Source organism: Hypanus sabinus, chromosome 25 (genome assembly GCF_030144855.1).
Source record: "Hypanus sabinus isolate sHypSab1 chromosome 25, sHypSab1.hap1, whole genome shotgun sequence".
Classification (NCBI taxonomy): Eukaryota; Metazoa; Chordata; class Chondrichthyes; order Myliobatiformes; family Dasyatidae; genus Hypanus; species Hypanus sabinus.
Genome location: NC_082730.1, coordinates 47906559 through 47924222, shown reverse-complemented (window position 1 = coordinate 47924222; position 17664 = coordinate 47906559). Strand labels below are relative to the sequence as shown.

General features: G+C 43.5%; 1 protein-coding gene across 5 annotated transcripts in view; it reads right to left on the bottom strand.

The window, feature by feature from the left end:
- Positions 1-454: 454 nt before the first annotated feature.
- The window catches only part of pacsin1b (protein kinase C and casein kinase substrate in neurons 1b), a 433272-nt gene continuing 416062 nt past the window's right edge, over positions 455-17664 (bottom strand). For all 5 annotated transcript variants that reach the window (XM_059950548.1, XM_059950547.1, XM_059950550.1 and 2 more), the window contains one exon: positions 455-6824. In XM_059950548.1, coding sequence (XP_059806531.1) covers positions 6715-6824 — 110 coding nt within the window. In that variant the 3' untranslated portion in view covers positions 455-6714. The remainder of the gene's footprint in view (positions 6825-17664) is intronic.

Here is a 17664-nt window from a genome sequence, read left to right as displayed (position 1 = left end):
GAGTTCCCAACCTGGGGTCCACAGACCACTTGGTTAATGATAGAGGTCCATGGCATAAAAATGATTCCAACCCCTGTGATAGACCATCTAGACAAGGTACAGCACAGAAATAAGCCATTCAGACTCTGTGCATTCAAACTACCAATTTCACTTTAATCTATGTTATTTTCCCTCGCATTCCCTTCAAACATCTTTATCCCTGGAAGTAATTTAGTGTAATTATCAAATTCTATTAAGAGCAAAAACTGAAATCTATATCCATTGCTCATTTCTTAAAATGTGAACTTCAGTCACCATACGGTCTCATGGCCTTACTATGGACCAAGTTATGGACCAGCTGCTAATCACACCGAGTTTAAAATAAAGTACAAAATCTTCTAGATTTAAGCTAAAACTAACAGAAGGCAGGAAGATTTAAGTCAGTGCAGATGATAAAGAAAGTTGTAGACACCAATAAAATATTCTCTTTATTGAATTTTTTTTTAAACCAGAAGTCCTCAGGGAATATCAGTAAAGTGACTACTTTCTTAGCCATGCGGAGCATACAACACAAGGAATTTCTCCAACCAAATCCATACTCCCATGGATTTAGTTTGTACCACTTTCCTCAATATTGTGGAGTCCGCTATATCATCTCATCCCACATGCCACCATTTCAGATCTTTAGCATTCTGGAATTTGCCATAGGATGAACTCAGCGATTTACCAGAATCAGTAAAGACTTGACCCCCGTGTGGTATAGCTACTATTTGTTTATGGGAAGGGATGAGAAGGAAGCTAAGGTTTCAGAAATTCAGAATTCAAAAACAATGGATTACTTGGCCGGCAATTGTCCATGGCTCCACCTCTATTTGGTTAAGATTTCTGTTTAAATTCACAAATAGCTTATTGAAGAAATTTACCCTTATTTGAACCAGGGTCTAGATTAACTGCACAATGCATTAAACGTTTCAGTGAATTTTGCTTAGAGAGCCCTGGAAGACATGCAAGCATTTCACACCATTGCAGCTGCAAGTGTTGACTGTAGTCAGATCTCATTAGTGTATGCAACCACAAAGGTAACATATAAAGATGTTGTTATTTGTAGGAAAGCTTACTTCCCTGGTCAAAGAATGTATCACCCACAATAGAGAATAGGCAGCAACTACTGTGGTAAAAATAGTGTATATAACAGTCTGAACAGAAATAGAAGCCTATTTAATATTGAGCAGATTACTTTTCTGAAGCAACTCATTCCCTTTTATCCTGCTTTAATGTTTACTTACTATGGCTGCGTTTTGAATTAAATTCATGTTCCCAGTTCATCATAGAATACCAAACTCAAACCTTTTTCAGTAGAGATTTATAAATTGCTTCTCAGTTCAGCTTAGTCCATGAATGTTCTTCCCACCGATCCGACAGGCTCTCTGCTCCACCCACTGCGACATAGTACACATGGCACCAAGGCAGAGTTCAGCTGAGACATCAGAATTATATGCAAGGTAACAGTTTCCATCCAAATATGAATATGGCTCAAACAGACTCATATACAGTTCACATTAACAGCAGGTATTGTTCAAACAGGCACTACATCAGTAGTATTAACATAGCTAAATTATCATGTAAACATTGGTTTGAAAGGAAAGGAACTTTCAATTCACAATAGTGATCATACAGAGGAGATTCAGCTCAAATCTAGCCACACAGTACAATCACAAGGTACTTGTTGAATTACAGAGTCATATGCACTGATTATACAATAGCATCATATGCAACTTTTGTACATGTATTTGAAATTGAATTTGCAGAATGATATATCAATATTTCCTATATAGCACTGCCACATGTCACTACAATGACACACAAATGGCCTTTATTAAGCACTGACACTGCCTTCTCAGTTTAATGAATAAGTTATATTAAGCACAGTTTGTGCTTTTAGCAGAATGGGCAGTAGGAATTATTGGAAAACACTGCAAGTTACTGATGCCACCAGACTGCCAGTGATAACATGCAATAAAAATAGATAAATAAATCTGGATTTATATTCAATTCCTAAATCTTACTCCCTACACCTGCATGTTGTTCATAAGTATAAAGTCATTTAAGACCAAACCAGATTAGTCTTAGCCAAGCAAATCCCAGACACAACTCACAAACATTCTGCTTGAAAGAAATTTGCTTTGATTTGCTGGTTTTGAACTTGGCAAATAGTGGTAACCCAATTATAAGCTACCCATTGGGCTACGGAAGGTTCCTCTGCATAATTCTGACCATTCGTTCTAATATACAGACATCCATAAATTAAGTTTCACATACATTTTGATGAAGAAATGCAAATGCACTACATTCTGCAAGTTGAGCTGCACTTTATGCTTCGGCAAGGAGTGCTTCCTTTTTCAAAATAATATATTCTTTATAGATATATTTGGTTACAAAATACTCTACTAAATATATATCTTTTTTCCCAGCTGTATCTTTGTATTAACTAGAGTGAAGTATAGAGTTATATATTTTAAGAGTGCATAACCTCCTCTAGTCAACTCCCAGCTCTAGGAGTTTAAAACCCTATTAAAAGCTGAAACCTATTTAACTTATGGTTATACACCTGAGACTACCACTGACAGAATTTAATCCCATTCAGGGAATGAGTAATAACACCATAGCCAATTGTACTACACAGCAAGAATCTGGTGGAAAATGCTGTGGCGAGTTTTTGCAGGACATCTGAGATTACCCTCAGAAAGCTAATTCACATCACTTCACCTTCACACGTACTGCAAAGACCTTTTAGTTTAATGCCTCAAATGTCACTTGCTTGTTTTGCTAATAAGACTTGACCACCAAATCAGGAATTTTGCCATGAAGAACTAAAAGTCAGCATTCAGATGCATCTGTCTAAGAGTTAGCTTTCTAACTTCTGGGATCAGACTGGCATTGATGGATAGGAGCTAGAAATACTGTTGAACAAAAAAGCAAAGGATATACACTTTTCACGGAGCTGTTTCGAATTGTTTTAAGTATCTGTGTAAAGTTGAAAAGGTTAGAAGCAAGGAATTGAAACACCAGACCTCTTTTGCATTACATCAGCACAGCCTGTATGTTCCTCACGTCAAATTTACTTAATTTGGATTATCATTTTTAAAGCACTAACTTTGTTATATTATTTGTTTTTGAAGTTATTGGATAGTTCGATTTATTTTACTTGACAAGTGACTGTCAGTAGTAACTGAACAATAACTACCTTGTTTCAAAGATTGATTTCTCTCCTTTGCTGTCTGACATTCATTCTCGACACAACCTCATTTGTAAAGCACTCCAATAATTAAGGCAATTCCAAACACGGCAGAGCTCTTGATGGGCCCATATAGGTAACAACTTACTACGATTTATAAGGACACAGGGGTAAAAAAAATCAAAATTGTCAGTATATCAAACAAACATATGGTGCATATAGTGATCAGAACAACAAAGCAAATGCTGTCAAATAACTTGTTTTCTACCCATGTGTGAATCTGCAATATTCTTTGTTTCTCATATTCAATAATGGTGAATAACTTAAAAACGTAGATGGATGTCACACAGAAGTCAGGGTACATCAAGCAAGTGAACAAGCTGGAGAAACGATGCATAAAAGTGAGAGAATTTTCTTATGGATTTAAACACGCAGACACATATTTATGTAAGGACAGATTATTTTGGCATCAATCTAGCTTTTGGCCGAGGAATCAGGGAATGAGTAAGTGGCTAGTCTGATATCAAACACAAAATCAATCTAAAATTGTGGAGGGAGAGCAAAACAGGAAAGTATTTACAAACTTGGCAATAAATGTAAAGTGTGGATGTTTAATGGAATTGTTTTGGGAAATGAGCCAATACTATAAAAAGAGCACTCAAGTCCCAAATGTCCTTCCCTTTTCCTCCTCATCCCCATATCATCCTCCAGCCTAAACGTACTTCCAAAAAGTTTAGCAGTGGATTCATCAGGCCAAGAATTTGCTTACAACTCAAGATTGTGCTACAAATCTTTTACCATCTTGGAGTGTTGGTGGGTGCATGGAGTCCACTGCCAGCAACGGTGGTAGAGGTGGTTATGATAGGGTCTTTTAAGACCCTTAGATAGGTACATGGAGCTTAGAAAAATAGAGGGTTATGTGGTAGGGAAATTCTAGGCAAATTCTACAGTAGGTTACAACAAAGTGGGCTGAAGGGTCTGTAATATGCTATAGATTACTATGTTCATATTAAAGTGTGAATCTCTTCTCAAAATAGAGTGATGTAATGACTAATGACAATTGGTCTATAGCTGCTCATTTTCACATCAGCTCTCATAAGATTACCACATACAAAGACCTTTGCTTTAAGTACCATACAAACACTTAAAAAAAAGAATAATATGACAAAGCTAAACTGCAAATTAAATGTCAAAAGCTTCCCCTTTTGACTTGAAATAGAATGCTAAAGAGTTGGAAGTTGCGTCAATTTGTGATTCTCTTCAGACTTGGTTCCATTATGCAGCAAGTGACATTTAGAATAGAAAGACTTTATTTTGATTGTTTATAAAACTGTTTGAAATTGTCACTCCAGCAAGTGGAGAGTGCGATATACTTTTGGATGTTTGCTTCCAATAAAATGCTGAAGTAATTATTGCTTTCCTGACACGCTCTCAATTCTGTAGTTTTGGCCAGAATGGCAGAACTGGCATGTCTTTGGACTGTGGAAGGGGAGAGGGTGGAAAGAGGGAGAACTGGAGCATCCAGAGGAAACTTACACATTTCACAGGAAGAACGTACAAATTCCTGATAGCAGCAGCAGCAGGAACTGAACCTGGTCACTGGTGCTAACCACTGGTGCTAACCACTACACTACCTTGCCACCCCAAAGGAAAAGGGAAGAAATAAGGGGAGCACATGCCAATCATTCTATTTTCCTTGTAAATTCAGCAAAAAAAGAGATCCTGGTGGTTTAGAGTTTTGATTTGCTCTTCTATACTGATTAATTTGAGACTTGTGGGGTCTAAGAAGAAGAAAAAGCAACTCATTCATCAGAAGATTTGTGTTCAGTGTTTTGATAAGCAGGTAGCACAGGAAAAATCTAGACACAGTTTGCACGACGGAGGGCCAAAAAAGGAAGGTAAATGTTTTCAAATATTGGCTTTCTTTAAACTTGCAATTAAATCTCTGTTCCATCACTAATAAACAGAAAATACTTCATTTGATCTCAGGGTCAAAAACTTGATGTTTTCTTTTTCATCAACCATAGAAGTAAAAACTAAACTTTCAAACAGAGTATGTAGAAGTTCACGGAAATGATTGCTATTCCAAAGGGGCGATCATCTTACTGCCACGTATATATGGGACACCCTCTGGTGGCAGAAGCCAGCAAATTTTGCAGAGTAAAACCTGCATTGACTTAAACATGTAACTGCAATAATCCTGGACCAAGACAGATTACTTTCAAATTCTTTCTTTTGAGTACTATGCACCTTACAGTTCATGTTTAACTGAACTGCGCATTCAAGCCGCAATGTATGGCCAATAATGTTCTTCATTTGTCAGATTAAATATGAAAAATATTTTCTAGGAAAAAAAATGCCTGTATTGCAGTGCATGTCTGTAAAATGGTACCCCATTAACAACAATACTTAATGCTCTACACTTCCTAAAACAATACTGGCTACCTTGTAAAAAGTGGCACGATTATTTGTAAGAGGAGCTTTCAGATTAATATTCATCAACTGCAGCATGAACACACTGACATTAATGTATGGCAAATAAAAGGAAACAACAACATTGCGTTACATCATTCATTTCTCCAGTTATTAGCACAGTTTTAATTTATTTGTCTACTTAATTCTCCAGAGGTTGTTCCAAGTCAAGTTCATAAACTCATAACTGGGGTATTCTCTTAAATAATAGGAACTCACTTCAAGCGCCCAGTTTCTACAAATCATTGCAATAAACAATTGTGCTAATAACTGGGACATTAAAACATCTTCAAACAATGGTTTCAGAGAGAAATATTTTAAATTAGTACTACTCTCACTGATCAAAGCTGCAGAGTTCTTGGTTGACGATTGGGTATTTAGTACACACAGATAAACACATTCACTCCCGGGACAGAAAAGTGAGAATCAGTGGAAATCTTTCTTCATACCATGGACATTCCAATTAACTGGAAATGTGGTAGTCAAAAAGCTTACAAGCAACAAATTAAAGCATCAAACCACTAATAGCCAACATGATTTAGCATCTTTTTAAATGTAACATGCAAGAAAGTGAGGGAAATTTAAAGGTTCCCCACTCTTGCATTGAAAAATGTGTGCATGTGTGTGTGCATATTTCTGTAATAGAGTGATGTACAGTCAGTTAAGGGGCTGATACTGGTCTAACCCGGTTTTGATCTATAAGTGTAACAATTTTTAAGGAGCGAAGACACTGGGTTAATAATGACTGGTGAGAACAAAGTGTCTGCCACTTCATGAAGGGAGAAGAGCACACCTTGAAGTTAAGGAGGTTTCTTATTAAATAGGTATTTTACACTGAACATTAAAGGGATACAATCTTTTGAGCTGACAGATGGAGGCATGATTTACACAAGTGACAAAAGGACACTAACCTACCAACAAAAGATACAAAGTGAAATTATTTGTCATATCACCTCAGAACATGAAGAGCATTACCGAGACCATGTATATACAGTAGCAACAACTAGCTCCATAAATACACCACCTAATCAGACCATTTCTACATAATTAGCTGGATACAAGCCCAGCTGTCCATTCTCCAGACGTCCTTTGCACCAGCCCTGTTCATCCTCATCTTCAATCTTTGTTAAGAAATCACCTGCATTTGTAAAGGAAAAAAAAACAAGACCAGTCAACAAAAAACACAATTTATTCTTTAAATAGTTTATCTCCAACTCCATTTAATATTCCTATACCGGAGGCAACTAACAATTTCACGCTGAACGGGACACAGGGACAACGGGACAACTGACAGTATGCACACTGAATGGGGCACAGGGACAACTAACAGTATTCACACTGAACGGGAAAAGGGACAACTGACAGTATTCACACTGAACGGGACACATGAACAACTGACAGTATTCACACTGAACGGGACACAGGGACAATGGGACAACTGACAGTATTCACACTGAACGGGAAACAGGGACAAATGACCGTATTCACACTGAACGGGACACAGGGACAACTGACAGTATTCACACTGAACGAGACACAGGGACAACTGACAGTATTCACACTGAACGGGACACAGGGACAACTGACAGTATTCACACTGAACGGGACACATGAACAACTGACAGTATTCACACTGAACGGGACACAGGGACAATGGGACAACTGACAGTATACGCACAGAACATGGCACAGGGTCACAGGGACAACTGACAGTGGTCAGAGTGAACGGAGCACAGGGAAAACAGGACAACTGACAGTATTCACACTGAACATGGCACAGGGACACAGGGACAACTGACAGTGGTCAGACTGAACGGGGCACAGGGACAATTGAAAGTAGTCATACTGAACGGGACACAGGGACAACTGACAGTGGTCAGACTGAAAGGGGCACAGGGAAAACTAAAAGTATTCATACTGAATGGGACACAGGGACAACTGACAGTATTCACACTGAATGGGACACAGGGACAACTGACAGAATTCACACTGAACGGGACACAGGGAGAACGGGACAACTGACAGTATTCACACTGAATGGGACACGGACAACTGACATTATTCACACTGAACGGGACACAGGGACAACTGACAGTATTCACACAGAACGGGACACAAGGACAACTGACAGTATTCACACTGAATGGGACACAGGGAGAACTGACAGAATTCACACTGAACGGGACATAGGGAGAACGGGACAACTGACAGTATTCACACTGAACGGGACACAAGGACAACTGACAGTATTCACAGTGAATGGGACACAGGGACAACTGACAGTATTCACACTGAATGGGACACAGGGACAACTGACAGTATTCACACTGAACGGGACACAGGAACAACTGACAGTATTCACACTGAACAGGGCACAGGGACAACTGACAGTATTCACACTGAACAGGACATAGGGACAACTGTCATTATTCACACTGAATGGGACACAGGGACAACTGACAGTATTCACACTGAACGCGACACAGGGAGAAAGGGACAACTGACAGTATTCACACTGAATGGGACACAGGGACAACTGACAGTATTCACACTGAACGCGACACAGGGAGAAAGGGACAACTGACAGTATTCACACTGAACGCGACACAGGGAGAAAGGGACAACTGACAGTATTTGCACCGAATGGGACAACTGACAGTATTCACACTGAACGGGACACAGGGACAACCGATAGTATTCACACTGAATGGGACACAGGGACAACTGACACTGGTCAGACTGAACGGGGCACAGGGACAACTGACAGTATTCACACAGAACGGGACACAGGGACAACCAATAGTATTCACACTGAATGGGACACAGGGACAACTGACAGTGGTCAGACTGAACGGGGCACAGGGATAACTAAACGCATTCATACTGAATGGGACACAGGGACAACTGACAGTATTCACACTGAACGGGACACAGGGACAACTGACAGTATTCACACTGAACGGGACACAGGGACAACTGACAGTATTCACAGTGAACGGAACACAGGGACAACTGACAGTATTCACACTGAACGCGACACAGGGAGAAAGGGACAACTGACAGTATTCGCACCGAATGGGACAACTGACAGTATTAACACTGAACAGGACACAGTGACAACTGACAGTATTCACAGTGAATGGGACACAGGGACAACTGACAGTATTCACACTGAATGGGACACAGGGACAACTGACAGTATTCACACTGAACGGGACACAGGAACAACTGACAGTATTCACACTGAACAGGGCACAGGGACAACTGACAGTATTCACACTGAACAGGACATAGGGACAACTGTCATTATTCACACTGAATGGGACACAGGGACAACTGACAGTATTCACACTGAACGCGACACAGGGAGAAAGGGACAACTGACAGTATTCGCACCGAATGGGACAACTGACAGTATTAACACTGAACGGGACACAGTGACAACTGACAGTATTCACAGTGAATGGGACACAGGGACAACTGACAGTATTCACACTGAATGGGACACAGGGACAACTGACAGTATTCACACTGAACGGGACACAGGAACAACTGACAGTATTCACACTGAACAGGGCACAGGGACAACTGACAGTATTCACACTGAACAGGACATAGGGACAACTGTCATTATTCACACTGAATGGGACACAGGGACAACTGACAGTATTCACACTGAACGCGACACAGGGAGAAAGGGACAACTGACAGTATTCACACTGAATGGGACACAGGGACAACTGACAGTATTCACACTGAACGCGACACAGGGAGAAAGGGACAACTGACAGTATTCACACTGAACGCGACACAGGGAGAAAGGGACAACTGACAGTATTTGCACCGAATGGGACAACTGACAGTATTCACACTGAACGGGACACAGGGACAACCGATAGTATTCACACTGAATGGGACACAGGGACAACTGACACTGGTCAGACTGAACGGGGCACAGGGACAACTGACAGTATTCACACAGAACGGGACACAGGGACAACCAATAGTATTCACACTGAATGGGACACAGGGACAACTGACAGTGGTCAGACTGAACGGGGCACAGGGATAACTAAACGCATTCATACTGAATGGGACACAGGGACAACTGACAGTATTCACACTGAACGGGACACAGGGACAACTGACAGAATTCACACTGAACGGGACACAGGGACAACTGACAGTATTCACACTGAACGCGACACAGGGAGAAAGGGACAACTGACAGTATTCGCACCGAATGGGACAACTGACAGTATTAACACTGAACAGGACACAGTGACCACAGACAGAATTCACACTGAACGGGACACAGGGACAACCGATAGTATTCACACTGAATGGGACACAGGGACAACTGACACTGGTCAGACTGAACGGGGCACAGGGACAACTGACAGTATTCACACAGAACGGGACACAGGGACAACCAATAGTATTCACACTGAATGGGACACAGGGACAACTGACAGTGGTCAGACTGAACGGGGCACAGGGATAACTAAACGCATTCATACTGAATGGGACACAGGGACAACTGACAGTATTCACACTGAACGGGACACAGGGACAACTGACAGTATTCACACTGAATGGGACACAGGGACAATTGACATTATTCACACTGAATGGGACACAGGGAGAACTGACAGAATTCACACTGAACGGAACATAGGGAGAACGGGACAACTGACAGTATTCACACTGAACGGGACACAAGGACAACTGACAGCATTCACACTGAACGGGACACAGGGACAACCGATAGTATTCACAATGAACGGGACATAGGGCAACTAACAGTATTCACATTGAACGGGACACAGGGACAACGGGACAACTGACAGTATTCACACTGAATGGGATGCAGGGACAACTGACAGTATTCATACTGAATAGGACACAGGGACACAGGAACAACTGACAAAATTCACACTGAATGGGACACAGGGACAACTGACAGTATTCACACTGAACGAGAAAACTGACAGTATTCACACCGAACGGGAAAACTGACAGTATTCACACTGAACGGGAAAACTGACAGTATTCACACTGAATGGGACACAGGGACAACTGACATTATTCACACTGAATGGGACACAAGGACAACTGACAGTATTCACACAGAACGGGACACAAGGACAACTGACATTATTCACACTGAATGGGACACAGGGACAACTGACAGTATTCACAGTGAACGGGACACAGGGTCAAGTGACAGTATTCACACTGAATGGGACACAGGGACAACTGACAATATTCACACTGAACGGGACACAGGGGCAACGGGACAACTGACATTATTCACATTGAACGGGACACAGGGACAACTGACAGCATTCACACTGAACGGGACACAGGGACAACCGATAGTATTCACAATGAACGGGACATAGGGCAACTAACAGTATTCACATTGAACGGGACACAGGGACAACGGGACAACTGACAGTATTCACACTGAATGGGACGCAGGGACAACGGGACAACTGACAGTATTCACACTGAATGGGACGCAGGGACAACTGACAGTATTCATACTGAATAGGACACAGGGACACAGGAACAACTGACAAAATTCACACTGAATGGGACACAGGGACAACTGACAGTATTCACACTGAACGAGAAAACTGACAGTATTCACACTGAAAGGGAAAACTGACAGTATTCACACTGAACAGGACACAGGGACAACTGACCGTATTCACACTGGATGGGACACAGGGACAACTGACAGTATTCAGACTGAATGGGACATAGGGTCACAGGGACAACTGACAGTATTCACACTGAACAGGGCACAGGGACAACTGACAGTATTCACACTGAACGGGACACAGGGACAACTGACAGTATTCACACTGAACGGGACACAGGGACAATGGGACAACTGACAGTATTCACACTGAACATGGCACAGGGACACAGGGACAACTGACAGTGGTCAGACTGAACGGGGCACAGGGACAATTGAAAGTAGTCATACTGAACGGGACACAGGGACAACTGACAGTGGTCAGACTGAAAGGGGCACAGGGAAAACTAAAAGTATTCATACTGAATGGGACACAGGGACAACTGACAGTATTCACACTGAATGGGACACAGGGACAACTGACAGAATTCACACTGAACGGGACACAGGGAGAACGGGACAACTGACAGTATTCACACTGAATGGGACACGGACAACTGACATTATTCACACTGAACGGGACACAGGGACAACTGACAGTATTCACACAGAACGGGACACAAGGACAACTGACAGTATTCACACTGAATGGGACACAGGGAGAACTGACAGAATTCACACTGAACGGGACATAGGGAGAACGGGACAACTGACAGTATTCACACTGAACGGGACACAAGGACAACTGACAGTATTCACAGTGAATGGGACACAGGGACAACTGACAGTATTCACACTGAATGGGACACAGGGACAACTGACAGTATTCACACTGAACGGGACACAGGAACAACTGACAGTATTCACACTGAACAGGGCACAGGGACAACTGACAGTATTCACACTGAACAGGACATAGGGACAACTGTCATTATTCACACTGAATGGGACACAGGGACAACTGACAGTATTCACACTGAACGCGACACAGGGAGAAAGGGACAACTGACAGTATTCACACTGAATGGGACACAGGGACAACTGACAGTATTCACACTGAACGCGACACAGGGAGAAAGGGACAACTGACAGTATTCACACTGAACGCGACACAGGGAGAAAGGGACAACTGACAGTATTTGCACCGAATGGGACAACTGACAGTATTCACACTGAACGGGACACAGGGACAACCAATAGTATTCACACTGAATGGGACACAGGGACAACTGACACTGGTCAGACTGAACGGGGCACAGGGACAACTGACAGTATTCACACAGAACGGGACACAGGGACAACCAATAGTATTCACACTGAATGGGACACAGGGACAACTGACAGTGGTCAGACTGAACGGGGCACAGGGATAACTAAACGCATTCATACTGAATGGGACACAGGGACAACTGACAGTATTCACACTGAACGGGACACAGGGACACAGACAACGGACATTATTCACACTGAACGGGACACAGGAACAACGGGACAACTGACAGTATTCACACTGAACGGGACACAGGGACAACTGACAGTATTCATACTGAATAGGATACAGGCACACAGGAACAACTGACAGAATTCACGCTGAACGGGACACAGGAACAACTGACAGAATTCACACTGAACGGGACACAGGGACAACTGACAGTATTCACACTGAACACGGCAGAGGGTCACAGGGACAACTGACAGAGGTCAGAGTGAACGGAGCACAGGGAAAACAGGACAACTGACAGTATTCACACTGAAAATGGCACAGGGACACAGGCACAACTGACAGTGGTCAGACTGAACGGGGCACAGGGACAATTGAAAGTATTCATACTGAATGGGATACAGGGACAACTGACAGTGGTCAGACTGAAAGGGGCACAGGGACAACTAAAAGTATTCATACTGAATGGGACACAGGGACAACTGACAGTATTCACACTGAATGGGACACAGGGACAACTGACAGTATTCACACTGAATGGGAGACAGGGAGAACTGACAGAATTCACACTGAACTGGACCCTGGGACAACTGACAGAATTCACACTGAACGGGACACAGGGACAGCTGACAGTATTCACACAGAACGGGACACAAGGACAACTGCCAGTATTCACACTGAATGGGACACAGGGAGAACTGACAGAATTAACACTGAACGGGACACAGGGACACAGACAACGGACATTATTCACACTGAACGGGACACAGGGACAACGGGACAACTGACAGTATTCACACTGAACGGGACACAGGGACAACTGACATTATTCACACTGAATGGGACACAAGGACAACTGACAGTATTCACACAGAACGGACACAAGGACAACTGACATTATTCACACTGAATGGGACACAGGGACAACTGACAGTATTCACAGTGAACGGGACACAGGGACAAGTGACAGTATTCACACCTAATGGGACACAGGGACAACTGACAATATTCACACTGAACGGGACACAGGGGCAACGGGACAACTGACATTATTCACATTGAACGGGACACAGGGACAACTGACAGCATTCACACTGAACGGGACACAGGGACAACCGATAATATTCACAATGAACGGGACATAGGGCAACTAACAGAATTCACATTGAACGGGACACAGGGACAACTGACAGAAGTCACACTGAACGGGACACAGCAACAACTGACAGTATTCACACTGATATAGACACGGACAACTGACAGTATTCACACTGATCGGGGCACAGGGACAACTGACAGTATTCACACTGAACGGGACACAGGGACAAAGGGACAATGGGACAACTGACAGTATTCACACTGAATGGGAGACAGGGACAACTGACAGTATTCATACTGAAGTGGACACAGGGACACAGGAGCAATTGACAGAATTCACACTGAATGGGACACAGGGACTACTGACAGTATTCACACTGAACGGGACACAGGGACAACTGACAGTATTCACACTGAAAGGGACACAGGGACAACTGACAGTATTCACACAGAACCGGACACAGGGACAACTGACAGTATTTACACTGAACGGGACACAGGGACAACTGACAGTATTCACACTGAACGGGACACAGGGAAAACTGACAGTATTCACACTGAACGGGACACAGGGACAACTGACAGTATTTACACAGAATGGGACACAGGGACAACTGACAGTATTCACACTGAATGGGACACAGGGACAACTGACATTATGCACACTGAATGGGACAGAGGGACAACTGACAGAATTCACACTGAACGGGACACAGGGAGAACGGGACAACTGACAGTATTCACACTGAACGGGATACAGGGACAACAGGACAACTGACAGTATTCACACTGAACAGGACATAGGGATAACTAAGAGTATTCACACTGAACGGGACACAGGGACAACCGACAGTATTCACACTGAACGGGACACAGGGACAACCGACAGTATTCACACTGAACGGGACACAGGGACAATGGGACAACTGATTCACACTGAATGGGACACAGGGACAATGGGACAATTGACAGTATTCAAACTGAATGGGACACAGGGACAACTGACAGTCTTCACAGTGAACGGGACACAGGGACAACTGACAGTATTCACACTGAACGGGACACAGGGACACGGACAACGGATATTATTCACACTGAACGGGACACAGGGACAACGGGACAACTGACAGAATTCACACTGAACGGGACACAGGGACAACTGACAGTATTCATACTGAATAGGACACAGGCACACAGGAAGAACTGACAGAATTCACACAGAACGGGACACAGGGACAACTGACAGTATTCACACAGAACGGGATACAGGGACAACTGACAGTATTCACACTGAACAGGACATAGGGACAACTAAGAGTATTCACACTGAACGGGACACAGGGACAATGGGACAACTGACAGTCTTCACACTGAACATGGCACAGGGTCACACGGACAACTGACAGTGGTCAGACTGAACGGGGCACAGGGACCAATAAAAGTATTCATACTGAATGGGACACAGGGACAACTGACAGTATTCACACTGAACGGGATACAGGGACAACTGATAGTATTCACACTGAACGGGACACAAGGACAACTGACAGTATTCACACTGAATGGGACACAGGGACATCTGTCATTATTCACACTGAATGGGACACAGGGACAACTGACAGTATTCACAGTGAACGGGAAACAGGGACAACTGACAGTATTCACACTGAATGGGACACAGGGACAACTGACAGTATTCACACCGAATGGGACAACTGACAGTATTCACACTGAACAGGACACAGTGACCACAGACAGTATTCACACTGAACGGGACACCGGGACAACCGATAGTATTCACACTGAACGGGACATAGGGACAACTAAAAGTATTCATACTGAACGGGACACAGGGACAACTGACAGTGGTCAGAATTTAAGGGGCACAGGGACAACTAAAAGTATTCATACTGAATGGGACACAGGGACAACTGACAGTATTCATACTGAATAGGACACAGGCACACAGGAACAACTGACAGAATTCACACAGAACAGGACACATTGACAACTGACAGTATTCACACTGAACGGGATACAGGGACAACTGACAGTATTCACACTGAACAGGACATAGGGACAACTAAGAGTATTCACACTGAACGGGACACAGGGACAACTGTCATTATTCACACTGAATGGGACACAGGGACAACTGACAGTATTCACAGTGAACGGGAAACAGGGACAACTGACAGTATTCACACTGAACGGGACACAGGGACAACTGACAGTGGTCAAACTGAACGGGGCACAGGGACCAATAAAAGTATTCATACTGAATGGGACACAGGGACAACTGACAGTATTCACACTGAACGGGATACAGGGACAACTGATAGTATTCACACTGAACGGGACACAAGGACAACTGACAGTATTCACACTGAATGGGACACAGGGACAACTGTCATTATTCACACTGAATGGGACACAGGGACAACTGACAGTATTCACAGTGAACGGGAAACAGGGACAACTGACAGTATTCACACTGAATGGGACACAGGGACAACTGACAGTATTCACACTGAATGGGACAACTGACAGTATTCACACTGAACAGGACACAGTGACCACAGACAGTATTCACACTGAACGGGACACCGGGACAACCGATAGTATTCACACTGAACGGGACATAGGGACAACTAAAAGTATTCATACTGAACGGGACACAGGGACAACTGACAGTGGTCAGACTGTAAGGGGCACAGGGACAACTAAAAGTATTCATACTGAATGGGACACAGGGACAACTGACAGTATTCATACTGAATAGGACACAGGCACACAGGAACAACTGACAGAATTCACACAGAACAGGACACATTGACAACTGACAGTATTCACACTGAACGGGATACAGGGACAATTGACAGTATTCACACTGAACAGGACATAGGGACAACTAAGAGTATTCACACTGAACGGGACACGGACAACTGACATTATTAACACTGAGTGGGACACAGGGACAACTGACAGTGGTCAGACTGAACGGAGCACAGGGACAACTGAAAGTATTCATACTGAATGGGACACAGGGAAAACTGACAGTATTCACACTGAATGGGACACAGGGAGAACTGACAGAATTCACACTGAACGGGACACAGGGAGAACAGGACAACTGACAGTATTCACACTGAATGGGACACAGGGACACAGACAACGGACATTATTCACACTGAACGGGACACAGGAACAACGGGACAACTGACAGTATTCACACTGAACGGGACACAGGGACAACTGACAGTATTCATACTGAATAGGATACAGGCACACAGGAACAACTGACAGAATTCACGCTGAACGGGACACAGGAACAACTGACAGAATTCACACTGAACGGGACACAGGGACAGCTGACAGTATTCACACTGAACATGGCAGAGGGTCACAGGGACAACTGACAGAGGTCAGAGTGAACGGGGCACAGGGACAATTGAAAGTATTCATACTGAATGGGACACAGGGACAACTGACAGTGGTCAGACTGAAAGGGGCACAGGGACAACTAAAAGTATTCATACTGAATGGGACACAGGGACAACTGACAGTATTCACACTGAATGGGACACAGGGACAACTGACAGTATTCACACTGAATGGGAGACAGGGAGAACTGACAGAATTCACACTGAACGGGACCCTGGGACAACTGACAGAATTCACACTGAACGGGACACAGGGACAACTGACAGTATTCACACAGAACGGGACACAAGGACAACTGCCAGTATTCACACTGAATGGGACACAGGGAGAACTGACAGAATTAACACT